A 23,644-nucleotide genomic window follows, 5' to 3' on the forward strand; every position below is an offset into this window, starting at 1 on the left:
AGTCGGATTACGTCGGATGTTTTTCTCCCCGACCGTCCGGACCGACACTGATGCAAGACGCGCATAGCATTAGGTGATTCAAACGTGTTTGTCATCGTTAATGCACGAATAACCTCGATAGGCTGTATTTTAGGAAGCCTGTTCCCTGTACCCGGCATCGTTTGCACGGACTGATAGGGCTTTTGTTTTTTGCACTGGAACAAGAACCCAGCAGAGACCATGGACTTGCACATTCTGGACCACAGGCTGCGGGTCACCAGCATATCCAAGAACGGCCTGGTGGATTTCACACACCCACTGATTAAACTGATATTCCTGCGAAACAGAACACGGTAAGATTAATATAATTTATGTCTTGCTCTTTGGTCTTTTAACGGGTGATGCCTCATGCCTGGTTAAATCCTGCATGTATGGGGCGCACTTGAGAGCTTCAATTCATTCAAGCAATTGTTTGTTGCTTAGTGTGTATTTCCTTTCTGGATTAGAATATAATTACATGTTCATCTTGTGAAATAAGTTTACAGTGTAGGAGGCTGCACCTGAATATCACGTGTATATTATTCACCATACTTTCCAGTCAACTCTTCGAGTTGTTAATTTCAACCTAGCTCTGGTCCATAGAGTTCACGGCTGCGTCTGTAGTGAAAATAAAAAATACACTTTCGCTACTCACCAAAACAAAGACGGTTTTAGGGAGTTGAAAGCCTACTTTCCTTAGTGGGAACACTCCGAGTCCCCCAACTCACGTCTAAAATACACCTTTTAGCCAGAAAAGAAAACATTTCACCGGAAGGCAAAATCTGGTCCATTAAATTTCTATTTCTTCTGTAGAGGGCGCTGTGGAGTAGCTAGACGTTCAGTGATATATTTTCTTTTCTGTGTATTTTAGACGTAAGATGGGGGGGCTCCAAGTGTTCCCACTAAGGGAAGTAGGCTTTCAGCATCTTAGAACAGTCTTTGTTTTGGTGAGTGGCGAAAGTGTATTTTTTATTTAGACTACAGACGAGAGGCTAAGCAGCCTGTGCTACCGCGGGTGAGGCGAGGTCACCGCGGGTGTGAGCGCAAGGGCTCATCAGTGACATAGCGCTATGCAGAACTCCTTCTAACGCTACCGAACAGCTAATGTCAACCACACAACTTTTAGAAATAGAGTGCACCACAACAGGACAGTCAGGCACAAGAAGAGAACGGAGACAGACAAATGGCATCCAGCCTCATTATTGTTCCTGGCTGTGTTTTTGACACAGCCAGAAACAAACCCTTGCTGAAGAGACAATTCATTCTAGACAGAACAGAATATAAACAGAACAGAAAATACAGTATGATCAACTAAATATACATTTGTTGTGAGCCCTTGTTAGCTCACCCCTTTCAGTAGAAGCTTCACATTGCTCTCCTACTTGAGATCATAGCAAAGCACAGCCATCCAGGTTGCAAGTTGTCCCTTGTCCCGGAACCGATGCTGCCAGTGGTAGCAATTTTTAGTTAATCCCTGGATATCCTCCCATTGTTTGTTATGCAATTGTTTATTATTACCCTGGTTGCCCTACATAATGTGACTGGAAGAAAATGCCAAACATCTGGCTTCAAGCCCTCCCACCATGTGATGGCATTTGTCATGGTAAAGACTGGATGGTGTGGCTGTGTTACTTTGGTCAGTCCTTAGCAGCTTATTCCAAATAAACATAAATAATTACATTCTGAACCAAGTTGAAACACATTTTATCCAGGCCAGATTACAAAGAACTGTGACGTGTGCAAGACCATGTGTCCTCAGAAGTCATGCTGTTGGAGCTGTTCTCAAGAGCCCAATGCAACTATGATGACTATGAGAAACTGCACCATGCTTACTCGCCCTATTCCACAGTTCATTATAATTCTAAACCACCATTTATCCATAAATTCATTGCGTTGTGAGTTTTACACACGCTAAAAATTATAGTTTGGCCAAAAGCAGAGCCACATTCCTGTCACAATGCATTGGGCAACACAACAGGTCTCAACATGTCCATGATGCCAGGCAGGCACAATGATTGACTTGGATTACATCATTAAAATGATGAGTCAACCTGAAACGGTGACTTCAACTGGGCAGTTTTTCAAAGTGTGTCCCAACAGCAACCTTTGACTACTCCCCCCCCCCCCCCCCCCCCCTTCTTTTCTTTAAACATTGTAGGCCTAATGACCCCTAGGCCCAACAGAATGTTTATACAGTTTAAAAAAACAAAATGAAAGAATAGGCCTTGTCCAGAATGCACTAGCAGAACCATGTGAACCACACAGTGGCCAGCTAAGCCTTTGGAATTGTAACCCTGCGTGTTTTGCTTTGTGCATTGACATAGAAACTTTGTGGTCCTGTCACACTCTTTCTTTCTTTTTTCCTTAATTATTTCCCTACTTCTTTCCTCCCTTCCCTCCTTCCTTCCTTAGTGGTGCATCAGCCCATATGAGATGGTGAGGGGTGGGGTACATCGCATTCATGCTAGCTTGAGAAAACAGCGGAGCACAACAACAACTCTAATAGCCTTGTTTGTTTCTATCCATTTCCCTCTGCCAGGCCCCTGCTTTCATTCATTAGCACGCAGCTCGGTTAGAATCGGCAGAGTGGTTCCACAGCAAACGTGGCTGACTAGAATTATAAGGAGATGACAGCGTGCTACTAAAAAGCAACCCAAAATGTCTACAGTTCTATGGCTTCACACTTGAGCTGCTAGTCTACCATAACATAAGCCTTGTGCGGTTGATTGTAAGGATAGGATGAAAGTCAGTATTGGTAACCCCTTGTAGTCATACATGTAGCTTCTATGATGAGGCAGAGCATGCAGTGTCTGAGAAGAGTTCTCAGCTGTGTGTGTGTGTGTGTGTGTGTGTGTGTGTGTGTGTGTGTGTGTGTGTGTGTGTGTGTGTGTGTGTGTGTGTGTGTGTGTGTGTGTGTGTGTGTGTGTGTGTGTGTGTGTGTGTGTGTGTGTGTGTGTGTGTGTGTGTGTGTGTGTGTTGAGGGGGGTATGCATGTGCTTATTCTGAAGGCCGAAGGATGCTAATACTGTAGATACTTCTCGGAATGGAAAATGAAAACTAACAGGCTGGTAAATGTTCTGTCTTGTTTGTCCTTGTGTTGATACAACTGCAGGCGTGTTACCAACACAATGGTTTTAAAAACATAATGGGACATTTGCATTCGTGTGTGTCTGTGACTACAGCTCTAGCTTTCAGAGAGTGGTTGCTGCACCAGGGATGCACATTTATGTCATTCACATAATAGATATATCGGAGATATCGGCTTAATGTCCGTCAAAACACCAATACGATTATAGTATAGTAACAAATATCGATGGGATAATCGATGGGACTGATAATCGGTCAATCCCTAATCCTGAGGCTGTGTCTTGACAGGATTTCTGCAGCAGCATTCAGCCTCCACTCCAGGTATCTATCCCAGAGAATCTTGCAGCCATTCTCTATCTCATTAGGGAAGAGCATCTTCTGACAGGAATCAGCATTCCTGTACCAGTACCAACTGATGGAAGACATTTCAACCTCAACAGGCTCAAAGGGCCAAGAGTAAAGTGATAATCACAAATTATCACATACTCAAATGTTGACACAATAGCATTCTGTTACCTAACACAGACACTGCCTTTGAGATGACAAAGATGTTAGCTCTGCCAAGGAGGTTTGAGAAGCAGGCATCCGTCTTGGATGAACGCAATATGAACAGAACCTCTGAATGATGTCATATTGTAGTTTAGACAGAGCCGAACAAATAAAAATTGTCTCTAAAAGTGGAGTATGCATCTACCCTAGGACGGAGAGAGGCGCTACTCACTGGCAGGTGAGCCTGTTGGGTACAACAGCAGTGGCTGTGGAGAGGATAATTTGGCATGATGGGCGGCTAAAATTGGGAGGAAAAATGGGTTAAAGATAATTGGCTACACTAAATTTAGGAAGAACAAAAAAGGGTTGGGGCGCTCACTCCCACTGTTTACACAAGGCTGTCCCCTTTAATAATAAGCAGGGAGTTACACAGTAAACTTTCCATTGTTCAAACAGAGAAGCTTGTGAGAATGTGCAGTTTGCAAGCATTTCACCTCATATAGGCTGGGCTGTTTTGTAAGCCGTGAAGGCAGCAGACTCCTTTGGTGTCCCTGGCTGAAGATGGTGCTATGATAGCTCATGGTGTTGTCGTGCACGTGTAACAACATCACTTTGCACTCAGCTTATCACATTTCCTCAGCTGCAGCAGCAGTTGCAAAAAGGATTGAATGGAACCACCCCCACTACACGCTCTTACTGTACTTCTTACTTACTTTGTACAGCTGGATAAAAGTCCAGTTTGTTGTGTTATCTTGGTTTACAAAAACCTCCACCTTTCTCTCTATGCTACCTTATCTCCTTTCATTATTTCTGCACTTTCTCATATGTTGCACTTATTCCTCACACTGTTTCCTAATATAGTTGTGTCGCATACTGTAGCAGTGGCACCAGACTTTAAAAACAGAAATCACCATGGAAGCGACTTCCGGTGCCGCGAAGTGGTAGCAGGCAGGGTGAAGAAGAAATGTCTCTTACAAATAAATAAATAAACACAAGGTCTTTAAAGCAACATTATCGGCAGAAAGTGAGTCAAACTCACACAAACTATAGACAAATAAAAATTGAAAAGAGGAGGCATATCAATAATAATGCAAACGATGGATATATCGATCAACACAGCAAAGAAAAAGGCACCGCGGTTGATGCTTGTTGAGGTGAACAGGACAGTAAAATTGGCAAAGAAACAAGACAAGAGCACACAGGATGAACGTGTGGAAAGAACAGCTTTGTTGGAGCAAAACAGTACATATGGAAGAAAGGCAGAACAGCATGGCTGGAAATATCAATTGCCTACTCCACCAAGAGGCAAAGTTGTCTGCAAAGTGAGATGAATCAAGGTCGAGGCGTAACAATATACTGAAACATGGCATACTGGAGGCCTCAGAGACAAACAAAACCATAGGATTACAGCTGACAATGTACAGTACATCTGCATTGATGCTATACAGTATCTATTATGTCCCAAAAGAGGAGAAAGAGACATTATTTAAAAAACATGGCTAATTTAATTTCCATTAATACAAAGGGGATGGCATAATGGCAAATAAGGCTACCGGATCAGAGAACAGGGACCAAACAAAATAAATTGTAAATACATCTGTAAATAATGCTATTAGAGGGTCTTACACATCCTTGGAGAAATAATTACCCTAGAAGGAAGGATAGGAACATTATTTTGATCCTAATACTAGTTATTTAAGAATGTGTGTGTTTGTGTGCTTCACAACATCATATAGACTACCGGTACTCAAAGTTGTTGAACTGTGGCATACATACGTGATCACACCCCTATTACACAAACTGTAAATACTACAGTTAATGTATTTGTGCTACAGTGCATGGTGTGATAGGTGCTGCTCATGTTTTGTGTTATTAAAATGATTACCGGTTTTCAGAACAGTCATGAAGAAGTTAAGAAGTAAAAACTAGTGTGATTGTATATGCAATATGCATCTTCTTCAAGTTGTGTTCTCTGTAATGTGTGTATTCATTAAAAAAATAAATGACAATGGAAGAATGTTACTTAATTCATGTGAACAAACTGAACATCTTCAAGTGAAAATCACTTGGTGTCTGTGCACTAAATAAAAATGCACAAAGCAGGAAACCACAACAGGAAAAAAAAAAAAAACTAAAAACAAACAGAAAAGTCTGTTGCCCTCAAAGGCTTTAAGATCATGCAGCCAAAAAGTATGAAGTCTTGTTGGGACTGGATTATTTGACTTTGCAATAGTAGTGTGTACTTCCATGTTTGGCCTCTTTTTCTCAGAATCTTCAGTTTGCTTGAGGACATGCTCATCCCATCGGAACACAGACCTTCACCTGATCATTGTCATTCGCAAGGCAGATGCTTGGCATGAGCTACAGTACATGCAGGAAGTGCTGTAGCAAGCAGGGGAAGGTGAAAGGTCAAGGGGAAAAGGAGGGAGGGCTATCAAAACACAATAGTGGATTGGTGGGGTTATTGTATTCTGTCTCTCTTTCTGCTTCTCTGTACAGTATCTGTCTGTTTGGATTGATTGTCTGATCTCATGGCAGGGACTGGTTTCTGCTGAGTCAGCCGTAGGGTGTATCACCCCACCCGACAGGATTCTGCTGTAATAGCTTCAGCTGACTGATAAAGTACAGAGGATGTATGCCCACTGCCAGGCGTTGTAGGACAAGAGGCATCGTGTGCACCGTCTTTTTTGTTTTTGGGCTTTTTGCCTTTATTGGATAGGACAGTAGACTGACAGGAAATGGGGGAGAGACAGGGAGTGACATGCGGCAAAGGTCGCCCGGATCGGGAATCAAACCGGCGACGCCGACAGGCATTGATGCCGAAATGGCAATGCCTATTATATGTTATGTGCCTGGTCCACTTGTCAAAAGCAAGGATTTCGAGAGAAAGTGTTTCCTGGTGTCTTAAGTAAAGGCCAGTACTTTATCCTCTTAACCACTTGAAATCTAGCATCCCTATTCTGGGGCAAACGTTCTGTGAAAATAGCACATCTACAAGCTCACAACGTAGATCTGCTACTTCCTTGTGTGCCCACTTTTCCACCTTCGCCTGCTATCGCCAGTAGTTGCCGCCGGGTCCCATTGACAAATGGCGCACTTCTGGAAAAATGGCTGACCGTCGGCCACTAAAATGCAGCAAAAGTGGGCGGAGGAACGTCGCCCAAAAACCTGAAAATAGTTGATATTCATGTGTTGCTTTGTTTACCCAGTGGAGGGGGTACGGTAATGACGCCAGGAACTAGGAGATTTATATCGATCAGCGTCGCCGGCTGTTGCCCGCTATTAAAACGTAGGGAAAGCCTCACATCTGGGTTTGCACACATGGCAACCACTTGATTAATCTTCCTACAGCTGCCTCGAGCGCAGCATGATGCTACACAGTAAAACTATCTGTGTTCATTTAGCTCTGAGTGTGTACAAAATGTAACCAAAGACCTGTAAGGGGTCCCTTTGGTTACATTTTGTACAGAATGTTAGGTACTTTATCAATGAATGGATTGACCTTCAGTTCTTCTGAAGCCTTGAGCCACATGATGCAGTCATGTGAAAGATGGATGGTACAAAATCATTGACACGATAATGAAAACTGAAACATTTCAGCCTCTGAAAGCTAACTTTATTTGTCCATTTGCCTACAGGGCCCACTGCAGTCACCCATGGGCCCTTTATTTCCCTCCCACAGTTCTGTAAGCGACCATTCAGATAAGACATTTTATTGCTCACACTGGGGTAAAAAAAAAAACATTGAACACAACTGAACAATGTGTCCAGAGACCCAGCAACTGTATTTGAAGGCAAACGATTTCAAGGCTGAAGAAAATTAAAACCAACAAAACAAAAAAACAAAAAAATGGAGAGCTCAGAATCAACTCGAAGTTCACAGCACGTCACAGCATCACATTGTGATCTTGTAGATCTCGTTATTCGGCGTGGTGGGACATGGTCGTAACGGCGGACTATAAATTCGTTGTGATAATTTCACGGACGGTGCATCCTGATCCTGACACAAAGGACGTGGACAATAGGTCTACACACACACACACACACACACACACACACACACACACACACACACACACACACACACACACACACACACACACACACACACACACACACACAACTAAAGTTGTTGTCGTTGGCTGAAGCAGTGGTCCGCTCTCATGGGTTCCCCCACCATTGTGAGGTAGTTTTGGGGGTGGGGGGGTTGGCATAGAGCTAGGCTTAGCTCAGTATCGAGAAAGTCTGACTGTCCCTAACCGCTGTATTGAAACTAGTGTTGATTTTCACAGCAAATTAGGATTTGGTTTTAGTCATAGTCTTTTGAATAACATTCTGATTAGTTTTAGTCATATTTTAGTCTTCTTAAATGTTTTACTTTTTCAGTCTAGTTTCAGTCGACTGAAGATCATAGCATCTTTGTCGACTAAATCTATGTCGACAGAAGTGTATTTTGGCAGGCTTTGATGGCCTTGTAATGTCTGATTTTACACTTGGTTGCGTTGTGAAAATAGCCGATTTACAAGCTCATAGGGCGACATGGTGTGAGCTTGTAGATCTGCCATTTTCACTTTCAGAGCGCAACACCCGAGCGCAACCAAACATAAAATGACTTGTCTTTTAGTTCTACTGGATCTCTTCTCCAGTAGTCCCTCCCTAACATCTTAGTCTAGTTCTTTGTTTTTCTTCGATTCTTCGTCATAGTTTTAGTCTATTAAATCAACAATATTTCAAACTAGATGAAAGCTGCTGTTGTTGTGAGAGTAGTCTGAATTTCTATGGTTGGTTCTGCTTCTTTTCAAAGAATAATGGCGTGCTATTTTCTCTCTCCTTTTCTCTCTATCTCTATCTGTTTCAGGTGCAAATTCTTCAGTCTGACGGAGACTCCAGAGAACTACACTGTTGTCCTTGATGAAGAGGGAGTCAAAGGTAAAAACACCCGCACTGTAAAATCCAGACTGGTAATTTAACTCCCAAGAGTGTAAAAATGGACCTGCCTTTTTACACACTGGGGGTTAATGGTCCGTAGCATGCCCAACGACTACATATAATCGCTAGTTGTAGCCCTAATTATTTTTATTGCACCCAACCACCCCACCACCAACACTCCATTTATCATCCAACCATTAGCTTATTTCACAGATGTTTGATATAAAGTCATACACTGCCTCAGGGCTCACTTGCTGTCTCGCTCTCTCTCTCTGTCTCTCTGTCTATTTTAAGAGGTGAGAGCTGATGCAGGAAAGCCACAAATGGGTTGTCTCTGACAAATTATGTCAACCAAAGCATGTTTTCCCTTTGAAGTTGGAGAAGAGCTCTCCTTTTCTCTCTCTTACTCCTTTTCATGAATACCTTTTGTAAATCCTGCTCTGAAGGTAACTCCTGGTGGATTTTAGTCAGAGCTGGGCTTCAAAAGTACAAGCAGGACTGGACAGCACTAGGAGGAGAAGAGGTTACTTCGTCCCGGGTCGCTGCCGGTTGTTCGCCAGGGCAGGCCCTGCCGGACAGTCTGGGGTGTCGTATCTATTTCAGCTCAACATATCGTTGCTGGCAGACAGAAACTTGTGCATCTGCTATTTTCAGTACTTTTGTAGCTGAGACTGAAAACACAAAAAGTTGAAATGTAATATGGAGACAATATGCAACCTCAGAGAATCATTTCACTGATCCTCCTGGGCCACATGCAGTGGTGTAAAGTAACTAAGTACATTTACTTAAGTACAATTTTGAGGTATTTGTACTTACCAATACTTTTATTTCTACTCCAATTTCACTATATCTCGGATCCAAATATTGTACTTTTACGCCACTATATTTATTTGACAACTTTAGTTACTAGTTACTTTGAAGATTTTGAATTTTATTACTGAACATTACATTGGCCACTTCAGCCCTATATATGTTTTGGCCATTTGAAAATAGAGGATCTACAAGCTCACATTGCGTCGCAATGCAACACATTGTGAGCGGTTATTTTCAAAAGATTTTTATACATTTGGAAACTTTCAGTACAATCATTACTTTCTACTTTAGTACTTTAAGTACATGAATTCCAGACTTTTACTTCTACATTGCAGTATTTGATACTTTTACCTACTGTAAGTAAAGAAATGTGAGTACTTAAGTTTTTCCACCACTGGCCACATGAAGAAGACACGACTCAGAGATTACCCCAGTTGAACCTTCATGATATGATACACACACACACCCTCCCTTCCTCACACAGTGTTTGTGTGTATGCCGGGAATGTTTTTGTGTGCATTCAAGCATGTGCATGGCTATGTTTGCACACATGGGTATCAGTTTACCCCCATATCATAGCCCTATGCTTTAAACGTCTATAACAGTAGTGCTATAAATAGCAGGGGGCATGTTGGGCCTCTTCAGGAGGTTGCATTGAGAGAAGAGGGCTAATGCCAAAAATAGCAGATCTACAAGCTAACGGGTCATGGTGCGACACGTAAATGAGCTTGTAGATTGTACACTAGGGACACCATCCCGCGATGAAGTATGAATTGCCTTAGGTGGAATTGGGTACTTTGAAGTGAACCCAGTAGCTATTTACCTAACACGGTTAGTGTGCACCATGGCGTTTCGCTCCATGTATTAACCTTGATATGTCCTGATGACTAATTTCATGATGTGTTTATCATCCATTTCATTGTTCAATAATTCAATATTTAATCAGTCCTTGGGGATTTGCACACCTGAAAATCTAGTCTCTTCTACCTTAGTTGGAACTGAACGTTGTTCTTCTGTCTCCCTTGGAAACATTCAGTAATACCAGTCTTTTTTTTAAAAGAATGCTTTGATTCAGATTTGTCTTTGTGACATATAACTATCACAACATAGTCCATATTAGCCCCCTCCCTCCTTATATCCCTCTACACATTCGAAGGATATATAATGAACTCAAGAATATCTGAATATCTGAAATATGAATTAATGTGTATTGTAATGTGTATTAGTGTAATAGTGGTAAAACGTGTATTAAGGGGGTCCCTGGAACTAAATCCTTTCAGGTGTCATCCTTTCGATTTGGGGCTTTATGAGTTTTATTTTGGATCGCCATTAGCTGTTGCACCTGGCAGCAGCTATTCTTCCTTGGGTCCACAGAAAATAATATACATACGAAAAAAAAGCAAAAGAATATGTTTATATCACAGAAGAAATATATAATCAGATAAAATACTCAGATAATATTACATGGTACAGTCAAATTGGGGGGGTCTTGACATGAAAGTGTTTGAAAAAGCCCTCATAACTCATCTGCTACTCCTCTATTCTCCCGCCCACCCTAAATCTTCTCCACCCATGTCCACCCTCAGAGCTCCAGGCCTCGGAGCACCTTCAGGTGGAGGGCTCCGTCTGGCTGCCCCTCAACGTGGTCTCCAACGGCAACGCATCCAGCAGCTCCCAGGCTGTGGGCGTGACCAAGATCGCCAGGTCGGTGATCGCCCCATTGGCCCAACAGCATGTGTCAGTCTTCATGCTCTCCACCTATCAGACAGACTTTATCCTGGTAAGGCCCCGCCTATTTGATTTGGTGGTTGCTCAGTCATTTGGTCGTACGTCAGTGTTGTGCACCGGAAATCAGCAAATATACCAACGCCTCGTGGATGCGAAACATTGTGAGCCTGTACTGTGGATAGTATTTTCGGCACTCAAAACCGCCGTGCGACAAGATTTAAATCAAGCGTTTAAATGTATAAATAAGACTTTTTTTGTCTCATCACAAATCTTCTTCTCAATATTTGGTCTGAACTTCGTTGTGATTTTTTTATTTATTTTTTGTTGTTGAAGAGAATCAGCGGAGAGACACTGAAAGCTCTGAACACCTCTCTAAACCCGAACTTTGATCCACTGGGTGTTGTTGAGAAGAGCCAGCTGCATTGTTCACTCTCAATTTTAGTCAAGTATTAAATGGAGCAGAGATGAGGCTGGGGGTGTTTAGCGGACCGTAATCTGGGAACCCATTAAAAAATAAATACCAGTAATCTGTCTTGAGAGCCAATTATTATTTGACCATTGACGGAACAAGGAAATAAATGATGTCCCTTTTGACACTAGAAAGTTGGAGCCCAAACCTATGCCTCATTTTTGGGCCAATCTAGCATATCCTGATTTTGGAGAGTCCTAAACCACCTATTACTGATGTTTTGACTGATATTTTGTCAAAAAGTGCTAAATCTAAGTTATAATCAATTTGAAAAACATTATTTTAATATGTATAGTTTCTTAATAATGATTTCTTAGCTAATACTGATATAAAGAAAAGTCAAATAATGGCCAATATATCTGTTGTGCTTTACTAAAATGCCCTCCTCCACCCATCTCTATTCGTCCTCCATGTCTGATGTGTTTATGTATAGGTGAGGGAGAAGGACCTGTCGGTAGTTGTCAGCACCCTGGAGGAAGAGTTCAACATCTACAGGGAGGTGGGAGGAGAGTCTGTCCCTGTACACGGTCAGGACGTGCCCAACGGCCTCCAGAAGAACGGCAAAGAAGGTTAGGGATTATGTTTGGGTTTGAGATGGTTAACCTTAATCTGGTGTAGTATAGTGGAGAGTCACTCACAAGGGGGGGCGGATCTGTTTGTTTATGACAAAGAGGACCCATTCTCACAACAACACCACCTGGCGTGTTCCATTTGTGGAAAGGGATCGGATGATGTTTTTTTGCCTTAAGCAAACACTTTATATGTCAGCTGGGGATGTTTGTGTGCGTTGGCAAGCAGACTACGTAGGTAATAATGCTGGGATGACGTTGCCAGTTTGAGTGATTGTGCCTTTCGGTGGAACCCATGGGACAATGAGTACAGTAGTACACAGGGCAATGTGCCCTATTTTGATGTATATGCCATTAATTTATGTAATTAAACCATTCATGACACACACACACACACACACACACACATTTGAAATGTTTATTTATGTCCACATAAGCAGAAGTACAAGAATTCCTCGTACAAAGGACATAAACAATATCAGTGCAGTCAGATAATCAAGGAAAACTGCCAGTTACAAAGTGCAGGTAGGGCAGAACATTGTTACACACAATACTGTTGGCATAGATGTCAAGCACAGCAGACAACACTCATGGGTAAAGATAACAACGCCTCCTCCAAATGGAGCGACTTCCTATAATAGCTGATACAGAGCAGTACCTTGCTAATTGTTTGGCTCTCCTTTTGGGGAGGCCGGCCATTTGAAGGCCCCTTACAACCAGCTTGTGCACATGCCCTAGGCTCCCAAAGATAAAAACCAAGAGTTTACATCTGTAGCCTAGCTGAGCGATGGTCTGCTCTAGCTGATGATATTTTAACACTTTGGTTAAGAAAGCTTCCTCTAAGCTGTAGTCAAAGGTACAGCCGACCTCGAGAATAAACACCTCCCTATGGGTTTCATTAACAACAATGACATCAGGGGTGTTAGCTGAAATGTTAGAGAACGCAGAATCATCATTACAAAGGCTAAACATGCTCGGCTTCACAGTAGAATGCTTATATAGCATAATAGAGGACCTGAAGATGGATGAGATATCTTTTGATATCAAATCCACTATTCTGTCATGCCTACTTATGTAGAGTCCCCTGTATACATGGCACCCATTTAAGATGTGGGACATGGTTTCAGCTATTTGTTCGTGACCATGATGTATACAGTAAGGAGCATGATTGCCTGGAAACCAGATGGAGAGGTTAAGTTTAGATGGTAAAACCTGCAACCTCGCTTTCAGAGTAAAGACAACAATACATTCGTCTATGGCAACACACACACACACACACACACACACAGTATAGTTACGGTAAAACTCAGACGTCTCCCCCTCCTCTCCAGTTCTTTTAATGAACAAAGACTCTGTTTGCTAAAACAATATAGTGACATTTAACACTAACTTTAGCCTCACTATGTAACTCTTTTTTTTATGAATACAATTAAAATGTGTCCAGTCTATATGGTAGAGGATGTTAATACAATATAACTTGTGGTGGTTGTATGTAAATTGTCTCCTTGTTCTTCTATTGAGACATTTAGATTGTGTCAAAGGTCATGTCTCACCTAGACCCATGATCTGACACAAATTTTGTGGGTTCAAATCCAGGATAGAAGAGGAAATTTACATAGTGCAGCTTTAATGTAATATGTATATACCGATCCTTCTCGAAAAATTAGAATATTGTGTGAAAAAGCATTGCAGATGCCATAGCACCCCAAATCATAACTGACTTCGGAAACTTCCCACTGTTTTAAAACAACTCTGACTTCAGAAGGTTGACATTTCGCTATTATAAATCTTTGTTTTGAGTGGTGTAATAGTGTAATATTTTGAAATATTTTGAAATATGGACTTTTGAAATTCATGAGATGTATGCCATAAAAATTCAAAATTTTAACAAAAAAAGGGTTGGTATAATTCACTGAATGTCCAATGTATCTAGAATATATGAAAGTTTCAAGAAATATATGACAGTTTCAAGAAAATGTACTTTTACACAATATTCTAATTTTTCGAGAAGGATCTGTACAGTATAAATATTTATACTTTTACACCCTTACATCACTTTTCATTTTTATACCGGAATTCTGTACCTTCATTAGTGTTGATTTTTACAGGAAATCTTGATTTAGTTTTAGTTATAGTCTTTTGAATAAAATGCCTTTTAGTTTTACTAATATCTCTTAGTCATCTGAAATGCTTTACTTGACTAAATACCATATGATTTTAGTCAACAAAATCTACAGTTGATTTAGTTCGTTTGGCAGACCTTGATGGCTGATTTTATACTTGCACGTTGCATGCTGAAAATAGCAGATCTACAAGCTTACAAAGCGGTGCGCTGCAAGCTTGTAGATCTGCTACTTTCAGAGCGCTACTACTGGATCTCTTCTGCACTTATCTCTCCCTAACATTTTAGTCTTATTTGTTGACGAAATTGACAATATATTTAGTCTTGGGTTTAGTCATCTAGTTTCGTTTTTATTTTGTTTTCTTCAGTCAATAAAATGAACACTGCTTCAATAATTGTCTGTGTTGTAACTAGCTATCCAGCCTACAGTCCACCCGGTGCTGATCCCACAGAACCAGTTCTGTGTCATGTCTCTGGATCCAGACACACTGCCAGCCATCGCCACCACGCTCATCGATGTGCTCTTCTACTCCAACAGGTCAGTTCTCCAGGCCACTGTTTACAGTTGTTGTGGTACTTACTTCATACACATGGTGGCAGCATATTTAGTAAAAACGCATTGGTCACTTTGCTTTGGAGGGCTTGTCACCATTATGAAATGTGGTAATGTTGCACTCAGAAGGAGCACTGCCTGTTAAATGTTATGAAATGTTTTTGATGAGTTTATAGGCAATAACTGTGATCGTTTTATAACAACCTGACAGTAGATCTGCTAAATAGAACTTTGTAGATCTGCTATTTGTGCAGAATGTTCGCCCCAGAAAAGGGACACTGGGGTTCAAGGGATTCATTTAATATTGTAATGTGTAAAAAGAAGCAGCTTAAACGGTGCACTTTCTAGATCTAAGTGATAGTGTCTTTGCTTCATAACTTGATCTTTCTTAAATTGCATTATGCTGCCCACTTCTCCTTGTTGCTCTTTATTTCCCTCTTCGCCAAAAATATCATGATTGAATTCATGTGGTTAAAAAAAGTGAGGTCCAGTGACCCTCAGGGTTTATGGAGGGGGTTCCAAATGGACCCTCATCGGTCTGTAACTCTGAGAATGTACACTTAGGATGTGGTTCCATCTTTGTACACATGGGATGTGGCTCAATTTGTAGCCTCTAAGAATTACGCAGGTCCTTTAAATTAAAATGTTTGAGAACCACTGGGTTAAAAGAACCATAATAATTAAGCAATATTACACGAGAGGGTGTGGGATAACTGAATTATTTGCACGACAGTGATGCGGTCAGGAACGAGCCGTAGGCGAGTTCCGCCGAGCATCACTGGAGTGCAAATAAGAAATAATTCAGTTATCCCACACCCTCGAGTGTAATATTGCAATTATACAACTGTTGCCCTTAAAAAAAAACACGTCAACTTAATTTCGTTGTAATTAAGATATTCGATAGGAATTTGTAATTCTTTTATGCCACATTTAGCTACTCTGTCCCTGAACGTCACATGAAAACCGCTAGCCTAGGCTGCCTAGCCGCCTAGCATAGTGTGGGGAGAGAGGAGCGCTTGCGGTCTTTCGTGACCAACGCAGCTGATTTCTTTACTTGATGAGAGACCGTGTATCTGTGCTCGTTATATGCACGGTTGGAGAGCCTGTTTTCCATTGAGAGCCCGACTACCTGTTGTATAATACTAGTTGTTTCCTCTCTCTCTCGCACTGGCATCCTAGTCCTAAGGAAGGCGCTCCGTCCCCCTCCAGCCCAGAACTAGACCGCATCAAGTTCTTCTCCTTCTCTCTCATTGACGGCTACATCTCGCTGGTGATGGACACGGAGGCTCAAAGACAGTAAGGATCTTAACCAGAAAATGTCCAATCTACAACATCACAGTGCATCGCAGCGGTGCATGTCGTGAGCTTGGGGAGCTGCTATTTTCGCGTACTTTTGCAGAATGTTTGTTTTTACAAAATGTCCGCCTATTACGACATGCCTAGAAGAGGGACTCTAGGGTTGTGGTAAAAGCTTTATTTATACTTGATCAACCTAATAATTGGGGGTTGGCAATGGCATGTAGGAGCCCCAAATGTATTATACTGTAAATGGGTAATGATTATGTTTTGGTTATTTATTCTGTTACTGAAAAATCATGTTGGTTGTGTACAGGCTGTATAAGATTCATATCTTAATGCAAGCAGCTGCAGATGACAGAGAGGATTCATTGGATGCTGTATTTTTACTATTTTTAGTTGACCACTCTTTTGCTTTTCATCGCTGTGGTTATGTTATGTTTATAAAGCATCGAACAATCAGTAAACAAGGCCTCCTCCTTTCAGTGATTTTTTATTTTTGTTTTTGCTCTGCATGTTCCAGGTTCCCTGCTGACCTTTTGTTCACCAGCTCATCTGGGGAGCTTTGGAGGATGGTGCGCATCGGGGGTCAGCCTCTAGGCTTTGGTAAGTTGCACAGTAAAATCCTTTGGAAGAGACCCTTATGGGTCTACACTACTGTGTGTGTGTGTGTGTGTGTGTGTGTGTGTGTGTGTGTGTGTGTGTGTGTGTGTGTGTGTGTGTGTGTGTGTGTGTGTGTGTGTGTGTGTGTGTGTGTGTGTGTGTGTGTGTGTGTGTGTGTGTGTGTGCGTGCGTGCGTGCGTGCGTGCGTGCGTGCGTGCGTGCGTGTGTGGACTGTAAGATGTACTGTTATGTAATTTTAAAAACATCACTTTGAATATTGCTAGGCATGGTATCCATATATTAGTCTTTTTGATTGGATTTAGATTTTTTTTTTTCATTTACTAAATGATAAAACCAATGCATGCTGCATACACCAGAATTGATAAAAAATGAATATTAACTAGCTTGTCATGTTGTGCTACTGTGTGGATCTGGTAGCTAAAATGCTAGAAAAATGGTTTAACATTCGTAAGGACATGACATCATAATGAGGGACAATGGTTTCAGAAGAAAATAGATAAACGTTTGGCCCAAATGGGTGAATATTATGCAAATATAACCAATATACAAGCTCAAAATGCATCGTTCTGGGCAGTGTGAGCTTTTAGATCAGCTATTTTTGCAACTAAATAAAGTGGTTAAAACATAGTCATCGTATCTTTTTACATTCCCCAGTATTACTTTTCCTTCTAATGTCATAAATTCAGTGCTTGTTTATCATCTTAATTGTGCACTTTTATAGTTTTACTAGTTTCACAGCATTCCTGTCTTTTTCCATTCCTTTCCCCAGATGAGTGTGGCATCGTTGCCCAGATATCTCAGCCTCTAGCGGAGAGCGACATCTCTGCCTATTACATAAGCACCTTCAGCTTTGACCATGCACTGGTGAGTCCACCGTGTTGGTGTCTCCCTTCTGGCCAACAGAGGGCACTGTTGACCACTGATGGCATCGGGTGGCATGTCTGGCACAGAAATCTTGTGGCTGATAAATACATTTTAAGTGCTCAAAAACCTATAACCTTCAGGCAGTTGAGAAATTGTGAGGAGGTATGTATTCCCATAGTGATGACCTCACACAGAATTACAGTTCTATCTTTGACTCATGTCATGTAGTATCTTACCGTGACAGACCTAGAAGAATATGGAATCGCATCAAGCAGCAATGCCGAGTTGCTTCGGCATTACTAAGGGTCGATTCATACTCCACTTTTAGAGCAAGGCAATTAGTGTCAAATAATCTTTCCTAGGTGTGACTGACACAGTTGTGAAATGACTGAATTACACTGAACAGTGAATCGTTTGCAGATGAACAGATATACTACTGTACTTTCCCTTGAATTCACTTCAAGGGGAGGAAGAAAGGAGGTCCTTGAGGCAGAAAATGCAGTTACTTTATATTCCTCCTAAATGCATTTCAAAGAGTATTAAATTCCTAACCCCCCCAGGGGTTGACACTAAGGTCTCAGAGGCAATTGCCCGTCGGGCAAGTACAGCCCATGTTCTACTTGCCCCAAGGTCATGCCCACTTGCCCGAAAAGTAAATTGTCCATTATAAAACGATAGGCAAGATTTGAATTACCGCTGAATTTAACAGTTATTTCTTTACTCTCTGGGGCTGTGTCATAAAAAATGTCATACCTCAATACCACCAAATCCAAATACCAAATACCTGCATACAGTAGCTATGATTGAATATGTCTGTGGTTTCACACATTACTTTATATTTTTAAGTGTAGCAACAGTAAAAACAGCACATTCTAGGTAAACAGAGCTCTTATTTTACATTCCACAGACCAGAAGACAGCTCTCGTGATATGTTTATAGACTGTTGCGTCCCCTCTCAAATGAGCACTTGCCCAGTCGGGCAACCTGAAAGCAAACTTCACCTGCCCGAAAGTTTTATTTACTTGCCAGGGGCAGGTGGGCAAGCCTTAGTGTCAATGCCTGCCCCCCCCCCCCCCCCCCATCCCCCCCCCCCCCCCCCCCCCCCCCCCCCACACACACACACACACACACACACACACACACAACTAGCATTTTCTGCAAAGAACCCATTTCTGTTGATTTCAACCAAGGGTCGAGTTTATCTTATTTGTGATTCCCCCATATCCATATAAAAATACACATGATAGATGATACAACAGAAGTATATTACGTTTCACAGAAGATCTTTTTAATTAAAATGGATAATTGACGATTTCGCGATTAGACGATTATGTATTAATCACGACCACCCTAAATATAGTTTGTTGTGGCTTACTCTAACTGGGCTGCCAGCCATACGCAAAACTTGTAATGTGTAGATGATCTATTTTCACTACTTGTTTTCCTGCGAAGTATATTAGGGCTTAAGTGCTTCATTCAGCTAGCACATTGGGGAATAAGTGTTGTGAATGGTGACAGGTGCACAAATGCATTCATGTTTTCAATAATCATGCACAAATACACAATAACGCTCATGACATGCATACAAAGTTGAGTCATGTCAGACGTGACCTCATACATGGCGTGTCTTTTACTCCGCGATGTTGCGTAACATCAGCCGCTTGGAACCAGCTGAGCAGAGCTGCCAAGTGCCAACTGTCACGCAATGAGTGTGAGACATACGCAAAATGACTCTTCACTTTCACTCACCCCACACACATCGTATTTCTCATGCCGTCAAATAACCCCAAGTGGAAAACTGTGTCAACTGATGCACCACTGAGACATCCACTTCTCCCACTATTTGCGCGATAAAGTGAATTAAATTATTGTATCTGAAGTAGAAGAAGAACATTAATGTTTTGTTATAATATGGACCGTATGCTTGAATGTGATGGAGGGGTGTTGTAATAAACAGGCCTTACAGTAGTTTACACTATTAACACTAAATCATGAGTGTCCATTTAATCTCTGAGAGTTTACACTTTCAGAGTTAAATTAACACTCCAGAAAGAGAAGGAAACTGATCTAATTCATTCATTCTGTAAACCTAATCGGTGGTGGTAATATAACTCAGACATTTGTATTCGTGCAAAGTATGTTTGACCACATTATCTGTCATAAGAGGATACCAAAAAAGAAAACCACTTGTGTGAAAAGGGAAGGAAGCTACTGACAGGCCTGTGTTTCTAGTAACTGAGTCAGATGCGTGTTGAGATTTCCATCTCAGAAGAAATTTCCTGGGAGCTGCTGTGGTTTGGGTGTAAACATATTCTACATAGTAAAAGTGATACTGCAGCAGATTGCTCATGCAATGTAATCACTAATCACATGGTATTTGGTAGTTATTTAGTTAAAGTGGAATTGTGTGATATTTAATGGTCACAAGGCCTGACAATAATTTGCTGTATCATACGTTCATTGTCCAGACATGTCCATTGTACAGACATTTCCAGACGCTAAAGCCAGGTTTATACTCTTGTCGTATAATGGGGTCCAGCACTGAAAATAGACGATCTACAAGCTCACAATGGTGTGCTTGTCGACCTGTCGATTTTGGGGCGCGGGTCACCATTGTACGACAGACTTTAAATTAGGCATAAGCGCCTCCTTAAAGGCTTCATTCAGTATACTCCATTCTTAATACTTCTGAAACCCGTCTGAACCAAACGTACCAATATCTTTATGATTCCATAGAATTGTTAGATATTGTCTCAGGCACATACAGAGCACATAGGCGCTAATGTAGCCTGACAGTGCATCGCGGGTTCGAGTCCTATTCCTGACAATCTTTGCTGCAAGTCTCTCCCCATCTCTCTCTCTCTCTCTCTCTCTCTCTCTCTCCCTGTTTCACTGTGGTTGTGTTCCTGGGCTCCATGTTCGTGTATAAATGCAATCATTTGGGGCGCCCGCTGGCCTGGTGGTCAAGGCGCGTACCATATACTAGGCTATGATGCCTGCTGGCGTCGCCGGTTCGATTCCCGATCCGGACGACCTTTGCCACATGTCATTCCCCATCTCTCTCCCCATTTCCTGTCAGCCTACTATCCTGTCAAATAAAGGCATAAAAGCCCAAAAACAAATCTTTAAAAAAAAAAAAATGCAATCATTTATTCCACAAACTGACTGTGTGTGTGTGTGTGTGTGTGTGTGTGTGTGTGTGTGTGTGTGTGTGTGTGTGTGTGTGTGTGTGTGTGTGTGTGTGTGTGTGTGTGTGTGTGTGTGTGTGTGTGTGTGTGTGTGTGTGTGTGTGTGTGTGTGTGTGTGTGGATTGCAGGAAATTAACATAAATGTTGGAAATCTATAACCTAAAGACACGCAAAATGGGATGCAGGTGTCCAGCAATACTGTAGTGACTCTCCCTCTGTTCATTGTTCTTCTCATCCTGTTCACCTCTGCTTGGTTCCCAGGTCCCCGAGGAGGACATTGTGAGCGTGACGGACGTTCTCCAGCAACAGCGGAAGGAACCGGCCGCCAGTTGATTTAGCCGAAACTTAACAGACGTCTCCCGCTCCATTTGACCCCGCCCACCGCGTTCCAGGAGCTTTTTCGGGTGGCAGGGTCACACCGGAGGATGAGGAGGCTAATTTACTCTCACTCATAGGTCGAACGACCCTTTTACGGCGTGTGTCGCTCGACATAAATGACGCATTCTCAACCGTGAAAGCTCGACGCTCAGAGTTGAAAATACGTGGTGCTCGTCGAGCGACACTTTGAAAAGGGTTCTTCGAGGATGTATGAATTTGCCTTACCTCTGTGCCTCGACTGGCACTGCGATGCCAGCAGCTATTAACCCTGCTATGAACCTGTTGCCATGCCTACCAGCAGGAGCACACTTCTCTAACTTGTGCGACATGCGACCACACGTGTGCATGAGAAAGACCTCTTGTCTTAAGGGCCTGCTGTTATACTTGGTTGCCTGTCGCGCACCGGAAATAATCCGATATACAATACAAGTTCACAACGTGTCGCAGCACAACGCGACATGAGCTTGGTAGATTTGGCTATTTCCAGCACGCGACACCGGCACACAACTACGTATATGTCACCCTTTACATATTTAGGGCACTGACACATTGGGACTCGCCATCATTTACAAACATAACACAGACGCACAGGAATGCACAGTTGGATCTAAATTGAGTGCACACAAATGCGTATATATTAACAAATGATACTGTATGTGCGCAAATGTGTACTTTCAGAATTAGCATATATACAGTATATAGGGCTCATTCACTCACTCCCAGACCACACACACAACCCGAGACCAATTGGTTGAAGTTCTGTTGTACTTGTAAAAGATATTCAGTCTTCCAGTGCCGTTTATGTTGTATTGCCATGGAGGCGAACGAGCCGATTGTGTCATTGGTTGATTTCTTTCTTGGGACTATCAGGTGTGGTTTAGTGTGAAGCACAAAGGCTGAGGTCTAGTAGACATAACAGTAACACCATGTTAATTTTAATGGAAAGACAAGTAGAACTTCTGTTAAGATTTTTCTTTCTTTCTTTTTTTAAGACAAGGCTCACTTTGATTTGAAATGAATGTGTAGGTAATAATATAAAAGTAGACTACTAGAACTACGGGCTCAGACCAATGTTTCCTCAGTTTAGGGTTGGTTTTAGGGCTGGAGTGGGGTTAGCATTGAGGGGGAACATAAACAAGCATCGTTCCATGGTTGAATTGCACCACTGATGACAGCTGCTACTGTGCTTGGTAGTGGGATGTTTTTGTTATTTTGCCAGACCCTAGGGGGTACCTAGAAGTCTGTGGGTCACTGACTGACTCCACAATGTTGGAACACATGTGTGACTATAGCCTGCGAATATACAGTATACTTAATGATTATGACGATGCTGCATTCCGGAAATAGCCAATATACAAGCTCAAGCTTGTATACAGTATCTGCTATTTTCAGTGACACCATTGTTCGATGGTGTATAAAGCATATCAGTAAGACGCCCTAAGGGATAGGGTCATCTGCTGTCGTCGTTTTGCAGACCAACTTAAAGAAACGCAGACCAATGCATCTAATGTTAATTGAAATCAAACGGCCTATCAAGTATCTGGACATAAAGCTTTTGTAATGGACAAAACCGATACAAGATTTTGGAATGCAAAATCTTGTGCACACTAAACTAAGCTCCACACGTGTTTTAGAATGAGTGTAAATTCCGCTGTCTAGGTAATTGCATCAAAGCAATACTAAAGTCAAGCAGGAAAGTCCTTCATTAGTTAATTGTTGGCATTGGCAAGATAAACAATTCAAAACATAATATTTTATTTCAAAAGAATGACTCGATTTACCAGTTTACCAGTCCTGCCACCGGAACAGAAATTAGATGGCATTTAGGGGGAAGGACGTAAAACAGGGTCCATGGTCAGGCTAAACTTGCCTAGTCTTATTTTCTAAAGGTCAACATTTCTTATCATTTTAATATGTTCCCAATGTCAAGAACACTTATGTCTTATAATTTGTTATTTGCACAACAAACTGTCAAGACTTTAGCTATTAACATTTAGATGCGTTTTCTTAGGTACACTTACATTTTGTACATTTTGAAGTAAAAGAAGTATTCTGTACACAATTGTAACTTTGTGCCCTTCATTCAATAAAGAGTATTGAATTGAGATCATTATTACTTCCCTTCATTGAAAATATCTCATGGTTACAAGGTATGTCACAATGGGATATGGGGATATAATCCTAGAAAATTGGGTTTAGCACTTTGGTTGGTGGGGGGGTTCATTAACTTGGTGACCCGATGACCTCATAACGAGCCTCTATCGGTTATGAGGTAGTATGTGTCCCTTTTACTTTTTTGTTTCCAACATTTTGTTTTTAATTCATATTTCAAAACATTAAAAAAACATTTTATTCAGTATTTTCATGAAGAAATAAAAAGAAACTGTAAATTGGAGAAAGAAAATTAGTGAAAGTGAAAATAGATAATCTACAAGCTCACAACGCATTGTGAGCTTGTCGATCTGCTATTTTCACTTGTTTGGGTGCCAGGCACACTTAAGCTAAACGGTTAGGGAA

The 23,644-nt window shown here is 41.6% G+C and overlaps 1 protein-coding gene across 1 annotated transcript; it reads left to right on the forward strand.

The window, feature by feature from the left end:
• On the forward strand, positions 1–23,234 carry castor1 (cytosolic arginine sensor for mTORC1 subunit 1). Its single transcript, XM_080738282.1, has 9 exons — positions 1–332; positions 8,453–8,523; positions 10,923–11,116; positions 11,967–12,102; positions 14,639–14,762; positions 15,957–16,073; positions 16,597–16,679; positions 17,467–17,561; positions 21,011–23,234. Exons 1-9 carry the CDS (start codon positions 220–222, stop codon positions 21,080–21,082), a joined length of 1,005 nt encoding a protein of 334 aa, XP_080594408.1. The 5' UTR covers positions 1–219; the 3' UTR covers positions 21,083–23,234.
• Positions 23,235–23,644: the final 410 nt, after the last annotated feature.

The sequence above is a fragment of the Nannobrachium achirus genome, assembly GCF_963921795.1.
Source record: "Nannobrachium achirus genome assembly, chromosome: 12".
In the NCBI taxonomy this organism is placed as follows: domain Eukaryota; kingdom Metazoa; phylum Chordata; class Actinopteri; order Myctophiformes; family Myctophidae; genus Nannobrachium; species Nannobrachium achirus.